At 41.0% G+C, this 16,789-nt stretch overlaps 1 protein-coding gene across 1 annotated transcript in view; it reads right to left on the reverse strand.

The window, feature by feature from the left end:
• Positions 1–3,016: 3,016 nt before the first annotated feature.
• LOC131242671 (auxilin-related protein 2-like) overlaps positions 3,017–16,789 on the reverse strand; it is a 33,716-nt gene continuing 19,943 nt past the window's right edge. The window contains exons 7-8 of the mRNA XM_058241466.1: positions 7,809–7,985; positions 3,017–3,579 (exon numbers count right to left, since the gene is read on the reverse strand). Of these exons, the coding sequence (XP_058097449.1) occupies positions 3,541–3,579; positions 7,809–7,985 (216 nt within the window). The 3' untranslated portion in view covers positions 3,017–3,540. The remainder of the gene's footprint in view (positions 3,580–7,808; positions 7,986–16,789) is intronic.

Genomic DNA, 16,789 nt, shown 5'->3' on the forward strand with positions numbered 1-16,789 from the left:
CTACTACACTTGTTGTACGTAGCCTGCGTAATAAAAAGCTCTGTGGAGCACAACGTCATGTGTGAGTGACATCCAATCCGTCAATCATTTCATGCAGCTCATGTTAGGATGTGGGCCCAAAATTCAGACTGATAGGAAACTAAAGTGGGCCACACCACCTGGTAAAGTAGGGATGGTACGTCTATAACTGAAACGTTCTTTGGGCCCACAGTAGTATTGGATCAGGCTAATCTTTGGTTTTCTCTTCACCCTAGTGGGACTCACCTTATGAACAGTGCGTCTGGCTCATGGGCCCCAGGAAGGAAGGTTTCGATAGTGGGAATTCCTATCCCTGCTGTTTCCTGTGGTGTGGCCCACTTATAGTTCCAATCGCCCTTATTTTTGGGCTCACATCCTAAAATGCACGGGTGAAAATAATGGACGGAGTAGATGTCACACATCACCGTGGAACTCACAGAGCTTTTCCAGTGCACGGATTACCTAAAACTACTGCAAGCAAGCATCTCCCCATCCATACAAATATCAGACAATCATGACGGTATCAAGACGTGTACAGACGTTAAGGGCCTGTTTGGCCGGACCGATCCCACGGTATTAGGTGGGATGGGATTCAAAAAACATCATTATTACCCATCGCAGGGACTGTTCCTTGTTGCCATGGGATAAGCTTCTACATATACAGTGGACCTTCTCGATTCATGGGCTATATTGACCGTAGGTGAGTTCGACAATGCAGTACGACTTGGACGTGTAGTCAGCTTAATACGGACCATTCACTCAAGTGGGCCCCACCATTGTCTGCAAATAGCCCAACAAAGTATTCAAATAGTGAATGTTGCCTGACTGCTGAATTCTCTTTTTTCCCAAACCAACCATTTGAGGCATCAAATTGCAGCAATTTCTGGTCGGATGATATGAATGGTATCTGTCATCCTGATGAAGTAATGATGTGGGTCTCTCATCTTGGAGTCTCACCGAGCAGGTTAATCATGGATATCAACCACATGTTTCAAAGATGATATCTCACAAGCAACTCATTTATTTCAAGAAAAAGAAAAAGAAAAAAGTAGTTTGAATCATATGAGATGTCTGTGAATAGCGGGAAAACGAGAAAAATCAAAAAATCGAAAAAGGAAATTTGGATACTGCATAAAATGTGAATCGAGAAAAGTAACATGAATGGAAAACCATGAATTCCCATCTATCTTCCTTTATAGTTTCAACTTTGAATGGAGCATTTGTCACCTCCAACGGTCATTTCGTGCCTTAAAAATTGATTTAAACCCAATTTCTGAATGGTTTTATGAGAAAAAGCTGCAAAATGGAAATCAGTTCACATGGCCGGTTTTCATCTCAAACAAGAAAAATCCAGTCTTCCAAGGAAAACACATTTCATTTCCAGAGCTTTCCAGGCCTGGAATGACCCTTAACACGTTCGCTGTGTGCATTGAATTCGTGCTCTTACAAAATATTACCTAACAAAATTCATAGGAGTTGGGAAAACATCTCTGTTCCGAACTAGTGTTGAGAAACAATTTCAAGAGATTGCCTATGGTTTATTACAAATCGGAATCTTTCCAAAAGCCACACAACACCGCCAGCAGCCAATCCGTCCCAACATTCCAAAGAGTGAACGATCCAAACCGCTCACCAGATGAACCCCACCCCACCATGTAGGTGCACTTATACTGGCCAGTGCACTCATCAAATATAGGCAATTCAAAGTTTCTGCTAGAGCTGGACACGAACCAAGGTGAATTTTTTTAGCTCAGTAGGATTTAAAGCCCAGCTCAGGCTGGCCTAAGTTCGACTTGAATCAGCTCGAAGCTTGGCCTGAACTTGACATGGTTTGGCTCAAGTTATAACTAATATATATATATATATATATATATATATATATAACTTAATTCATATATTATATTTTATATTATACATGATATAGAAAAAGGACCACCTGTATAAAAACTAACAAGAAAATGCTCGATTTGAAAGCTTGAACTCGAACTCATCTCGAAGGCTCAAGCTCGAACTCAGCGCGAGCTGCTGACAACTACTCCAAATCCAAAGAGCTCTCTAGACTCCTCACAGAGCTTCCTCGAATCCAAGGGAGATAAAAGAATAAATAATTCCTAATAAATTCAAAATAATTTGACTGATGATTTTTTTTTTAATGAAATTACAACTCTTTAAATAATGAACTCAGATAAGACAAAGTTTTAGACTTAAAGACTCCAACTCAAACACCCTAAATAATAAGTGTCCAACCATGTTATTCTCCTAACTTTTCTAAGCCCTTTTCATGTTGGGCATGATTTCTACAACTCAAAAGGATCAAAAGTTATAGTCAATTTAAAACTTATTATTTATAGTAAAAATGAAATTAAACAAGACTTTTGACTGTCGATCTGATGGAATCTCTCAAATCCGGCATGGGCAACCCGACGCAGCAGGGTCGGTTGGCTTAAGTGAGTTCTCCTGCCTCAAAATCATATATAATATAATATGTCGAAAAACTCATTCCAGTTTGCAAGATACGACTGTTTTAAGGTTCTGACGGTCAGGATCATTTCCGCCTCCAATCAGGCCTTCTCTGGTCCATCTTTGCCATGAAAGTGTCTGCAAACCACTCTACATCATGAGCAAACCGACCCAAGCAGGCCAGTCTGGCACGAGGACCAGGCCGAGCAGAACTCCAGCCGGGATAGGTTGCTGGCAGAACTGAGCCGAGCTGTGCCAAGCTCAACCCGGTTCAGCTCATGTACAGCTCTAGTTTCTGCAACTCAAAAGTGCAGAGCTTCGAAGGATTCATAAAGCTAAAAAACTGGAAATCGGAAGAGTTTCCAGCTAGTAAATAGCAGCTATCCCTTCATAGAAATTCAACAACAGTTCTACCAGTGCTTGCTTGATTGCTGCTCATAGATGCACGAATGGCAAAGTCAGCTTGATTGCGGCTCACAGATGCAGCAAGACAAAACAGTAGCAACCAGACCTAGATCGAATCTGATCGAAATTTAAGAAGTAATTCCACTCATCGTAGATACCCAAAAATAGTTTCGACAGTCAAGTTTTAGAATACAATTAACCAAAAATCATAAATCGCCAGCTTGACTTCATGATCTAAGACAACTCATCAGCCGCCAGCGGCATTCATTCAATGTTTTCGATCGTTCAAGGATCTGATCCTGATGATCACGAAAAAGAATAAGACAACCACTTACAAATCAAAGGGGATGGCCGAACAATGGGGCATGGATGACGCCATCCCTCTCTGCTGCTACTCTACACATGACTAAAGCAGCCGTACTTCCACATAAGCACACCTCTCTAACCCGTATTTCTCAATGAAAAGCCATTTACAGCAGCCATAAACACAACAAAGAGTCCTTACTAAGGCAGCAGCAGCACATTGGAAGCACCATCCGTAAAGCACTACACCGGAACAACTGCGTGGGGTATTAAGCAGCTGCAAAACGCATTTGCTGTTTGCCCCTCCCAACATGCAAATTACCAAAATCATCCGCAAAGAAGGCTTCAAGGTCTTTAGAAGAGCTCCTCTGAATTTAACTTGTTCCAAGCTTCCTGTTATCATGTTTCAAGGATTAAATAATAATATACATGCCCATTAATTGAACTGATGATATTTATCCAACAATAACAAAAAGCACAACCACCATGATTCTGGCATTTCTCAATGTTTATAATGTCGAAGCATGTAGAACACTTCATGGACATCTTGTTTGAAGAAAGCTTTGTTTAACAAGATTTTCTTGTTATTTTGCTTTCATGGGTTAAAATACAAAAGAGGAGAAAATACAAGAAAGATGACAAAGAATCATCAGATCACGAACTACTCTGGAAGGCCTCAACATGACAGCCAGCAATGGCATCTGAGGCCCTGGCCCACTCTACTACCAACCACTTCGCATTTAGAATGATATGCTCCAGAGCATATAATCTATCACTAAAAATCCAATTATCAAGATAAAAACCGTCCAAAGAACGGTTAGCAAAATAGGCTGCCAAGGGTTCTCTTTTTCCTCCCTCTTTTTTCAAGGTGCCACATGTTAAAAAGATTTCCAATCCTCCTAGCATCACCCAATTTACTTCTGACAAACTACAAAAAAATTCCACCAAATCTTCAGTGCAAAAGAACAATGCAAAACAGTTGAACCACTGTCTCCACATCCCGCAAGCACAAGATGCATCCATTGGGATAAGCATCTATTTTTTAATGGTCAAACATGAGCACTTTGTTTTTGCCGACTAGCCATCTAAAAGAAACAACACAAGGTCCCAGGTACCTACAAATATGACGAATGGGGTCCAAAACAGAAGTGGAAGATGAGCATGGGTCCACACCGATCTATCCCCTTCGGTAGAATAACCTGACCCTCTAAAAGCTCCATCAAGATGGGAAAGGTTAACAATCTCCAGACCAAGACACAGAAAGAGGAACTATAGGCCCCTTCTCTCTGGCATCTCTGTAGAGGGAAGGGAAAGCAGAACTAAAAGGGCTTTCCTTACACACTGTCCTCTCAAAACCAAATGCAAGAACCAACCCCCAGGACAGAGGAAATCTCACCTCTAAATGATCTTGTCCTCCCAAAAATGAATGGATTTTCTGAACAACACTTTCGATACCCATTAAATTGACATGGTTCTAATGGAAATCAATTAATAGTAATCTAAACTAAAAAATAATCAATAAAAAAATATAAAAAATCATGCAATAATCATCTCAAGAAATAGTAGCTTGTATGAATCATAAACTAAACACCGCTTGCTTTCTTTAAAGATTCTGATAAGCCCAACAAAAAAAAAAAAGACTTGTGATTTCTTTTTTAAATGGCCAATGTACTTGAAAAGTATTATAAAAATTAACTTAAACCTAGAGTGTTAGGGAAAGTCCATGAGAATAGTTTCTTCCATACCAAGAAAATGGGAGAGTATGAGGGTAAGGAGCAAAAAACCTCAACTCTACAAAAAAAAATTCACATAAAAATTTTTGAAAAAGATGGATGAGTACTTAACAAAGATGTGTTTGGACAGATCAACCAAAGTGTCCATGTTGAACTTTTCAATTACATCCCTAGGACATTTTGTCCACAGATTTTGAAGTGTTATTTCATGTTGAGTGCCCAAGTGTTTGGCACAGCAAAAAAAAACCAGAAAGTATAGTATCAAGGTTACACCAGCCACAAAATGAGTGACCCCGCTATCACTCCAAAAAAAAAAGGAACATGTACACTGACCTACAAATGCAAAGCGCAAAGACAAGTTCTACATCACCTAAGGTTTAAAAACCGGTTTGGCAAGCCATATTGGTCACTGAAGATACCAGCCCATATTGGCAAACACAGGCTCATACGCTCAATCTAGGCTCCATTTAGTCCCAACCAGAGGGCTAGGATTTTGAAGTGTTGTTTCATGTTGAGCGTCAATGTGTGTCGCACAGCAAAAAACCAGAAAGTAGCAGTGTTAAGGTAACGCCAGCCCCATGAGCTCTTGTAATCTTACCAGAACCTAAATGAAGCCTCATAAAACATTCTTTTTCTAGGAGGTAACTAAATTTATTAAGTGCAGAAGAGTGGGGGGGGGAGTGGGTTGGGGGGTTGGAGGCCACAAAATGAGTGACACCACTATCACTCCAAAAAAGAAAAGAAAAGGAACATCTACACTGACCTACAAATGCAAAGCCTGAAGACAAGTTCTATATCACCCAAGGTTTAAAAACCAATTTGGCAAGCCATATTGGTCACTGAAGATACCGGTCCATATTGGCAAACACAGGTTCATACACTCAATCGAGGCTCCATTTAGTCCCAATCAGATGGTTGGGATTTTTCATCACTTCAGTCTTAGAGAGATGTTCCATCCACAACGTCCCACAATTTAGATGGTTCATATTGATGTATTATGCTGTATAAAGTGCCATATGTGAGAAGAATGTGTCACCACTGTGGTCCGACGGTCTTATTTCAAAAAACAAATATCCATGAACCAGAGTTTAGAATTGTTCAACCAATCTGGTTTTGGTACTGTGACTCAGAAAATAATGTGCTTCACAATCATCTTGACAGTTTAATTTGTGTTAATGTATGCCATGCATACAATTTCTGAGTGCATGTGTATCAACTATCAAGCGCCATGCTCTGCCAGATATTAAGTAACTCTGTCAAATACTCAAAATTCAAACAGGAGTTACTCGATACTCTGGCAGAGAATGGCGCTTGGATACACAAGCATTTGTAAGTTGTACTTGTGCAAGTGGAATACATTAACTTAAATTAAACCAACTAGATTGTGGATCTGGCCATCTCTAAGTTAACAGTCTCAATATCAAATTGGTTGAACAATCCCAACCTCTGATATTGTGACTACTTGTTTGTTCATATAGGAACATTGCATATTTTTAATTTCTAACCATCCAATAAATTTCCACCAATCCGTTAGTCAAATGATCAAATAAACAAAATACTTGTTTCATATGCATCTAAACTGGGAGTCTGGGCCCCATAAATTGGACAATTATCTTGAATTAATCATATTCCACCTAATGCAACTTCTAAATGCCAGTGCATCATCCATCACACTTTGCCAAAGTCTCAAAGCTTTTTTTTAAAAAATTCAAATGCAGAAACAGTTATCACCAACACCAGGTAGTAGCCGTAAACACAAAACAGCAACTCGTGTACAAGTCATGTCGACTATATTAAGTAGTTAGTGGAGCCATCTTAATGTCCGTGTGGAATCTAAACAGTGCATCATGCGTGGCCCACCACGATGATAAGACACCCAAAAATCAAGCCAATTCAAAACTTAGATGGACCACACAAATGGCAACGCTGTAAATATGTGCCATGAGCTTCTAAATTCAAGAGGTGTGGGTCACTTGAATTTCAGAGCAGCATGATATTTTCAGAGTCCCTTCATCTTGATAGGACGCACTTACGAAGGGATTGGATGGTTATATGTACACGACGGTGGGTCCCAAACACAATTGCAAAATTTTATATGGTGGGCATTCTCCCCCATTGTTCCCACTGCTGTGGAACAACTGAATACATTTTTGGCCTGAAATATAGGCTAGGAGCAATCATGGATAGGCTCATCAGATTAACAGAATGGATTGCCAATAAACATTATGGGTAAGCCCCAGACAGTTGTCCTCGAAAAGGTTCATGTGAGTCGCAAGAGAGTTGACTCAGTCTGAATTGTCACAACTCGCCCGTGTCGACTGCATACTAAGGAGACTTGAATGTATAATTCCATGATAATTTTATAAAGGAGACTAGACTACCCATTTGCTTTATTTCCTCCTTCAATACCCATTGAAGTGGCAGGAAAACCAGCAGCAACACATGTCAACTCCCATGCATGTGAACTTCGGCAACATGTTATGCAGATACAAGCTACCTTAAGAACACTCCAACATCCAAACCGAAATGAATGAGATGGATTCATCCAACTCCAAGATGCCCTGCAAATGCCCATTTAGACACATGCGATCCAACGAAAAAAGAAATGTATAAACCTCACACCTAAAGAACGATCCAAGAGACAAGCAAAACTATAACCACATGTTACCACAAAAAAATGCACTTGTTACCAAATGTTGTAGCAATCAAACTACAATCAGCTTCCCATGCATAAACACGTGCAGTTGGTCCAAAATCGAGGATTATAAATGTGAAATATCATTTGAACCTGATAACCTCATTTGATCAAAATGCATGAAAAATAGGCAGTATGTTACAGAAGTAAAATGAAACAAACAATCACTTAGAAATCCAAATTTCATGAAGTACCTTAAGAAGGTCGAACACTTTTTCTGCAATGTACTTCTGTTGAAGATTTGCACCTTTCTGTTGCACTTTATCAGGATGGATGCACAAGGTTGCTTTTCTATAAACTTTTTTTACTGAAGCAGCAGTAATTAAATCAGTCAAAGACACCGGCTGCCAACCACATTCAGGCCAAAGCACCTGCTCATCATTTACAAGATAAAGGATACCAGTTAGCAAGTCCGGTATTGCATTCAGGCAAGAACTGCAGATAAAAACCCAGAAATTACTCAATATCCAGTGCTAAAGAAAACTGGAGCCCAGAAGTGTTCAGGACTAAAGAAAATTGCTATAGAACACAATTACACATAGAGTTATACTAAACATAATTTATTTATTTTTTAAAGTAACGATGATATTGTATTAAAAAAGAGAGAAAACATACAAGGCAGGACCGCTGAGATAGCAGAACCAAAGCAACCTATAATCCTAAGAAAACAAGATTATAGTCTTTTAAGCCCAAAACATTCGACACCCATTCAAAAATCAACTTTTTGGCAAAGGATCCCACAGATTTGGCTGTAGACTGGGAGTCGTTAAAGCATCTTTCATTCCTTTCCTTCCAGACTGCCCACCAGATAGCGATAATCGCCATTCTCCAAATACGGGTTTTCACTTTACCTAACTTAGGGCCCTGCCAAGCTGCTAGCAAGGACGCTGCAAAGTTAGGGAGGCAGCCAACAATATTGAATATAGACCAAAAGTCCCACCAAATCTGTGTGATAAAGGGGCAGTGGACCAAGAGATGGTCAACAGTCTCCTCGCTTCGCATACAACAGAGACAGATATTGACAATCTGCATCCCTCTCTTCCTGAGATTATCGATCGTGAGGATCCGGTTCATGGCTGCAAGCCATCCAAAACAGATGTATTTGGGGGGAGCGGCATATTTCCAAATAAACGGGAAGACCTGTGATGAAGAGGAAGAATTGGGGGCAAGAACAGAATATAACGATTTCACCGAAAAGTTGCTGGACTTGTCACATTTCCAGATCAAATTATCTGGAGAGGAGATTTCCAGAGAGACATTGGAGAGGCAATGAAGCAGATCCACATATTCCTCCACCTCCCGATCGTGAAGATTCCTGACATAATTAATTTCCCAAACCCTGCCGGTTCCAGTCTGCGAGTAATAACTTGCTATCATACTCTCTTTATCAGCAGCAATACGATAAACACCAGGAAATCTACTTTTCAGAGTGCAATCTCCCATCCACTGGTCTTCCTAGAACCTGACTGTCGTTCCATTTCCCAGATCGAAACCTATATTGGTAATCACAGCTGCTTTATGTCGAAGGATACCTTTCCAGACATAAGAGGCCCTATACGAGGAATTGTCCTTAGTCCACCAGCCACCAGGAGACAATCCATATTTGCCCTTGACGATGATGTTCCACAGCGCCTCAGATTCCTTGCCCAGTCTCCAGGCCCACTTGCCCAAAAGGGCCGAATTCATTATCTTAAGATTTTTTATATTAGCTCCCCCATTCCTAAAATGACTACACACTTCCGTCCAATCCATAAGATGAAATTTCTTATGATTCTCCTTACCACACCAAAGGAAGTTTCGTCTAAGCCGATCAATACGTTTCAAGATTGAGGCCGAGTATCTGTAGAGAGACATGAAATAAACTGGAAGGTTGGACAACGCAGCTTTAATGAGAGTGATCCTGCATCCGATCGAAAGATATCGGCATTGCCATGTAGCAAGTTTCCTTTGAATCTTGTCCACAATTTTTTCCCACATCACTATCCGGGGGGAGGCCTACAACGAGGGGGAGACCGACGAACGTCATAGGAAAAGAAACCGCTGAACAGCCCAAAATGTCAGTGTAAGCAGAGAGATCCTAATTCGAGACGTTCACCCCATAAACTTTAGATTTGGCCATATTGATTTTCAAACCCGAAACTGCTTCAAAGCATCTTAAAGTCGTAATTATAATAAACATAATTACCCAACTTTATCATCATTATCCACATCCCAGTTATTTGGGGTCAGCTTTGCAAATACAGATATGCCAATCAATCCCTTCTAAGGCCCTGTGCTTGGTAAGTGAACACACCTTCATAACCCTTTTCACCACCTCAATGCAAGTCCTCTTATGTCTTCCTCCTATCCTCTTTTCAGGCCCTTCGACCCTAATCAATGCTTCTCTCCCTGGCAGAATGTGATCTAACCATCTCAAACAGTTCTCCGTAATCTTCTCTTATCGGAACTACTACTAAGCGGCTTCAGAAAACACTCAATCTCTGCTCATGTTGCTTCCAACTTCCCAAGAATCCGCCCCATAAAGTATAGCCAGTTGAACAGTTGTCTTATGAAAATTTTCCTTAAGGACCTGATTGTTTAGTAAGGAACCAAAATATCGAAATGGAAACTACCATGAAATCCCAAAACATGGAAATCTGACATCGGCAGAGGTGGAAATGGATTACCTTCCACATGCTTGTTTTGCAGCAAGAATTGACGTGGAGATGCTTTTCCTTCACCATTTCCATTTCATGTGTTTGGATTGGCAAGTAAAAGTTCAGATATCCTATTTAAATGTTCCCGTGATCCCCCAGGAAAAGAGGACATCATAAACATCCATGCTAGGATACAATGTTCAAACAAGAAGATAGATGCCTTTGGCTCCAACTTTAGTGTCCCCTGTTGTCAGCCCTCATCCAATCCTTTGTTCTTCTTTTTTTGAAAGATGAGAATTTTATTAGGCAAAGCCAAAAGAAAAGAGCTACAAAGAAAAACAAAGATAAAACAAAACAAGGAGAAACAAAAGCAAGAACATAAATACAACAAACTTCCCCAAAGCTGGAGAGAAGACTCTGGAAATAGAAATAAAAATAAAAATAAAAAACTAAGGTGCCCAATCCCTGAACAGCCCTAGGACTCTAGAAAACACCCCATCCGAGGAAATACTAAGGTTTCTGAAAAAGTAATTATTCCTCTCTGCCCAGACAACCCATAGAACTGCCAAAAGGACACCCTCCATTTCCTTTTCCTTAAGGCTCCTACTGGATCCGCATGCCAAGTGCTGAAGAGGTCATCAATAGAATTGGGCATAGCCCACAAGACCCCCGCCAAGCGAAGAACACTCCACCAGATGTCCAAGGAAAATGGGCAGTGAATAAAGAGGTGATCTACTATGTCCTATGCCCTAAGGCAAAGCAAATAAACATTTGGAAGAGACATTCTCTTTTCCTCAAATTATCAATCGTCAGCACACACTTCTCTGTAAGACCACACTGGACTCATGTGACAATAGGGCAAAGAATCTGATAGCCAGAGATTTATAAAGCAAGTGGACAGAGAAAAGACCAAAACTCGCCAGTGACCAATGCAGGAAATCTTCCAAGTTTAAGGACAGCAATCAATCCTACAATTGAGACAGTAACTGAGAAAACTCCTGGATTTCAACAAGGGAAAGATTTCTACAGGGGGGGGGGGGGGGAGCCAAACACCTCCATCTCTTTTTCTTCCACAAAACAGTCAGCCCAAGAATATTAGGTTTGGGACTGATGGCAAAGAGAGCAGGTAAAGATTCAGCCAGGGTGGGGGATTCACACCACAAATCCAACCATAATCTAATTTTGGATCCATTACCAAGGGAGAAAGACACCTTATCAAAGACTACAAGGGCCACCTTGGGTATACCTTTCCTAGGCCTCATCCAATCTGTGTGGGCCACACTTATAAACCTGCTATCTACTAAACATTTGTCCACTAAATCAGATACACTGGAAGATAAGTGGGCCGCACATAAACCTGCTGTGTAAACATGTTGTCCGCTAAATCAGATCCACTGGAATATGAATAGGCTGTGCTAATATATCTGCCATACAGTAAATATGTTATCCAGTAAATCCGGTACACTAGAATATAAATGGGCCACACTTATCAATCGTACATAAGGTAGCCATGTACTAGCTATGCAGTACCAAAGCTGTGTGCAAATCCAATTCTCAGATAAAGGAGAAAAACATATGTTTTTTTTAGAAAGAGAGAGAGAGAGAGAGAGAGAGAGAGAGAGAGAGAGAGAAGAAAAACATATGGTTAGAGACCCAAGTATTCAAATCATTAGCATATTGCAATACCATATACCCTTTGATAGGAATATGTGCCATCGCAGATCTGAGAGCCAGAGATGCAGCCGACGCTTGAGATGGACTCTTTGGAGGGAGTTGCAGAGGTTTGAAACAGTCAAGGTGACAAACTGTCATGGTGACGATAATACTAATTTGGAGTTGTCGTATGACTGCCATATAGAGATGGGAAGCAGTGGCCATGGCAGAGAGGTTGGAAAAGGCAAAATTGTGGCTATGGTGGCTATGGTAGGTTGCAACTTGCAAGTTGGGTCTATGGGAGTGTGGTGACTAAAAGGGAAAATGTTGTGGTGGGGTACTATATAAGCTCCTCTGCCAGTTTAGGTGGGAATTTATGTGGCATTTAACAATTAGCCATAATCCTCACCAACTGATGGAAAGGAATTTTAAAACCTTCTACGTAAGAAAGATTTGACCTCATTTTGTGGTGAAATCCTGTGGAAACGGAAAATGTTTTCCTCTTTTTATTCTTTTTTTCTTTTTCTTTTTTGGTTCCTGAATTAGCAGAGTATGTCCTGCCAAAGGAAAATGGATTATTTTCCACACAATTCCATTGTTTTATCTCTAAACAAACAGGCCTTAAGTTTCACAAGTATGCAACAATCACACAAACACTCTGGAGGAACATCCCACTTCATCCACGTTGCTCTAATCCTATTTGATTCGTCATCAACAATCTCCCCATCGTTTTGAATAATCGAATGTCACCCTCTATAATTGTTCTTTTTTTTATGTTTTGAAGGATACCAAAAGATTATTGAACTAAAACGAAGGATGATAAGGCATCATCCAGAATATAAGAAGGGAAACCCCAACGACCTTAAAAAAAAAGCCCAAAGGATCCCCATAAGCAAAAAAAGCTCAACCCTTTCCAAAACAAGACATTTAGCTTTGAGGAAGAACTCATCAGGTGGTCTCCAGAATTACAACAAATTCATTCGTTGTGCTCTTTCCACACCGACCATCACACAGTGAGCATAACTATCCACCACAGAGTCTTCCTGGTCTTACATCCCATACCCGCTCTATCCTAGGCACTGAAGAAGACCCCATTAGATGGGGGGCATCTCCCAACCAACTCGCAAGAGGGAGAAGACTTTCCCCAAGACTAATTCAGCCATTAGGGCAATGCAGAAAGAGGAACCTCATCATTCCAACTCCCAAAAGCACAAAGGACAACCATTGATAATAATGAGGCCTCTTTCATGAGACTATCCATCGTAAGCACTTTGTTTCTACCCACGTTACACAACAAAGCGAGGGCCTGGTGAGGACCTCCATATTTCCAAAAGAAGCTCGTAGGGTGGACCAAGCCATCATGGTTGTGATGCCCTGCCGTAAGGGCTGCAGCCAGATAGAAATATTTGACCAAAATTCAGCCCAAATTTATCCACGTTCCATAGCCATTAATCCGCACCTGCAAATTTAGACTTTGAGCGATGTAGAAGGCACATGAGGCAGGACACCTTCCATCTCTTCTTCAAGAACGTTTCTATGAAGCCGAGTGCACCAAACCATGTTCTCACCCTCACAAGAAATGAAAAGATAGATCAGGCTTTCCTCCTCCACTGCCAACCCTCTATAACAGTTCTTACTCGATGAAAGCTTCATCCCCAACAACAGTAAGTTGCTTTCCAAATACTCAGTGGTTCTGTTAATTTGTATGTCTCTAGACTACAGAGCATTCCTCCAAATGACCAATTTAGCATTTGCCTCCTCTGGTCATGACGATTGCCGACCAACACCATGTCATCTGCAAACAACGCCCATTAAGGAATCATATCATGGACGCTAGCAATTAATTCATTTATAAATAGTGCAGAAAGGTAAAGTTGTAGTCGACCCCTGAAAAAGACCCACTACTGGTCGAAACACATCTCACTATAGGCCATTCTCACTCTTATAACAGTACCTTAGTACATGTCTTCAATAATGCCAATATATCCTACTAAGAACTATTTCCTCCTTATCATTGACCCCATAATACCCTTTCTTAAGGTCTATGATTATGAAACAATGTGTAGATTATTCCTCTGATCTCTATTTTTTCCACCAATTGTCTTCGTAGAATTCAATTGTTGATGTCCCTGGGATAAAGCCAAATTGATTTTTTAATAGCCTTGTTTCTGGTCTTCGCTTTTATTCCACCTCCTCTCCCAGAGCTTCATAGCATTACCAATGTGTTTGATCCCCTAAAAGTTCATGCAGTTCTGTTTGTCGCCCTTGTTCTTGTAAATAAGCAATTACAATGCTTCTCCTCCTATATCTGGCCCTTTCTTAGGCAAAAGCTTATAGAAAAACTAGTTAAATAAAAAATCTGATTTTGTCCAGTATCTTCCACACTCGAATTGTATTATTTAAAAGTTCATGCAGTTCTGTTTGTCTCCCTTGTTCTTGTAAATAAGCAATTACAATGCTTCTCCTCCGATATCTGGCCCTTTCTTAGGCAAAAGCTTATAGAAAAACTAGTTAAATAAAAAATCTAATTTTGTCCAGTATCTTCCACACTTCGGTAAGTATATAATCTATTCAAGTGGCTCTTTCTTTCCTCATCCTCCTTAATGCGATCTTTACTTCTTCGACAACAATATACGTGCTCACAACCAAGGTTCTCGGGTCAATTCAGAGGCCATGTCAGCCCCACCCAAAAACAATACAATATAAGGCTTATTGGACTGTGTCAGCCCCATATTGAAGTGCATCAGTGCCAAATCTTTTGGGGGGAGGAAAAAAAGGAAAATCTTAGAAAAAGGAAAAATGTAAAACACAATAATATCTCATTTTCTTGTGTTTCTGACACATACTCAATGTTTTATTGGATCATTCTCCAATGAGAATGCCGTTTGTAAGCCTGACTTGCTGAAGGTGAGACTCTCACCACCCACCTGTCCACCCAGATCCTTCATTTCCTTGTCTCGAGCTGGCTCCTGTCAGTGGTGGACCTGCTTCATATAGTGCTCCGATCCTCCCCTCAATGGTCCCTTATGATCACAGGCTTAGGATTTCGCCACGTCAGTTGAAGGGGTCCTCTCTTTTGATCTCCTACATGTCTCGAGTGAGGAGTTTCAGCCATGTGCCCCTATCCTGAATGATTGTGCCTCAAGAGGTAGTCAGGTGAGGATTCACAACATATCCTGAATGTTGATGGTGTGTTGTTGTTTGCCACCCTTTGTATTTATGAGAGACAAAGGACAAATGTCATTGTCAGTCCACCGCCTCTCTAACCTCAGAGGCCGATGCATGTCCCCATAGGGACTGTTGAAGATGGCAAATCCCAGAGAAATGATCTCAAGGACAGATGTAACGATAGCTCAGGCAGCTCCAGTGACACATGTTCAGCCTCCTTCGTATCTTCACCAGCTAGCAAGGGGTCTCGAGAATCAGAGCCTAATGTCTTACTCTTTTCATCTATTCGTGTGGTGTCCCCTGCTTGTGTGAACAATCCAGGTATGTTGGCTCATGGGGATAATTTCTCTCCCATGTGTGCCCCCCTCCTTATTCACATTTTCTCTCGGAGTCATTTCATACCCCACCTTCTTCTTCCTCAGGTCTGTCGGGATATCTTTGGGATGTTAGTGGTGAGGCAGATTGTGTTTCATTTGCTCTAATTGCTTCTCCTCTGATAGCCTTTCCTTAGACGTAGCCCAAGAAGACGGGAATGTCATTTTTTAGCATAAGTCGGCTGTCTCTCATGGTTGTGAGGAAACTTCGGATATTTTCCCTATTCAGGTTGCCTTCTGTATGGAGGATATCTGGATTCCTCCTGGTAACATGCATTCCCACATCCTCTCCATTGATAGTGTGGAAGGTCTGGTTGTTGCTGTCAGGGATAAAAAGATGGGTCAAGGATGCTATATGCCATGTCGATAGACTGCTAGGGATGGTACTTGGAGATAGAGAAGAGGATTATGTGGCCCTTTTTCAACTTATATCTCAGAGAGGTATCAGACTGTTGTCAAGGGAAGCTCTCTGGAGATCCTCGTAGATTTCGAAGGGGTGTGTTTACTTGGTCTAATGGTCAAGCTTCCCCTTCTATGTTTCTTTTGGATAGATACCCCCAACTGGATTCATAAGTTCCCTTTCCTGTCAGAGGGGCCTTCCTAAGCCTGTGTCAGATCATTGTCCTGTCCTACTACTAGTGGAAGTGAGTAACTAGGGTCCCAAGACCTTCAGGTTCGAGGTAGCTTGGTTAGAAGACGAAGGATTCCGAACCTTAGTTTTCGATCGGTGGTCATCTTTTGAAATTAAGCATCATGCGGGCTTCAAGTTTTTCAAAAAGTTGAAAATGTTAAAAGCTAAACTATCCACCACCTAGAAGAGGGAAGTCTTCAGCCTCGATGTTTACAAATATCGCAGATATCAGCCAATATATTGTGTATGGCAGTCAGGCGATACGATATGCACAGGTATTCTCTAGAATTCTTGGTGCAAGGAGACATTATGGAATTCCGGTAGCCTTTTTTCAGTTTTTTTCGGATATGGTGCAAGGAGACATTATGGAATTCATATCAGAATTTTATGAAAGAGGTAGGCTATCCAAGGCCCTCGGAGCCTCATTCATTGCTCTCATTCCCAAAATCCAAGGTGCCGTCTCTTTAAAGGATTTCAAGCCAATAAGTCTGTTGGGTGGCCCTTACAAGATTCTGGCTAAAGTCCTAGCGTCAAGGTTGAGAAAGGTCATGGGAAAGATTATATTGGAGAATCAAAGTGCATTCATTGCGGGAAGGCAGATCATTAATAGTGCTTTGATTGTGAATGAATGTCTTCATTCCATTCACAAATCGGGTTCCAAATCTCTGCTATGCAAGTTAGATATTGAAAAGGCTTATGATCATGTTGATTGG

Source organism: Magnolia sinica, chromosome 4, assembly GCF_029962835.1.
Source record: "Magnolia sinica isolate HGM2019 chromosome 4, MsV1, whole genome shotgun sequence".
Taxonomy (NCBI): domain Eukaryota; kingdom Viridiplantae; phylum Streptophyta; class Magnoliopsida; order Magnoliales; family Magnoliaceae; genus Magnolia; species Magnolia sinica.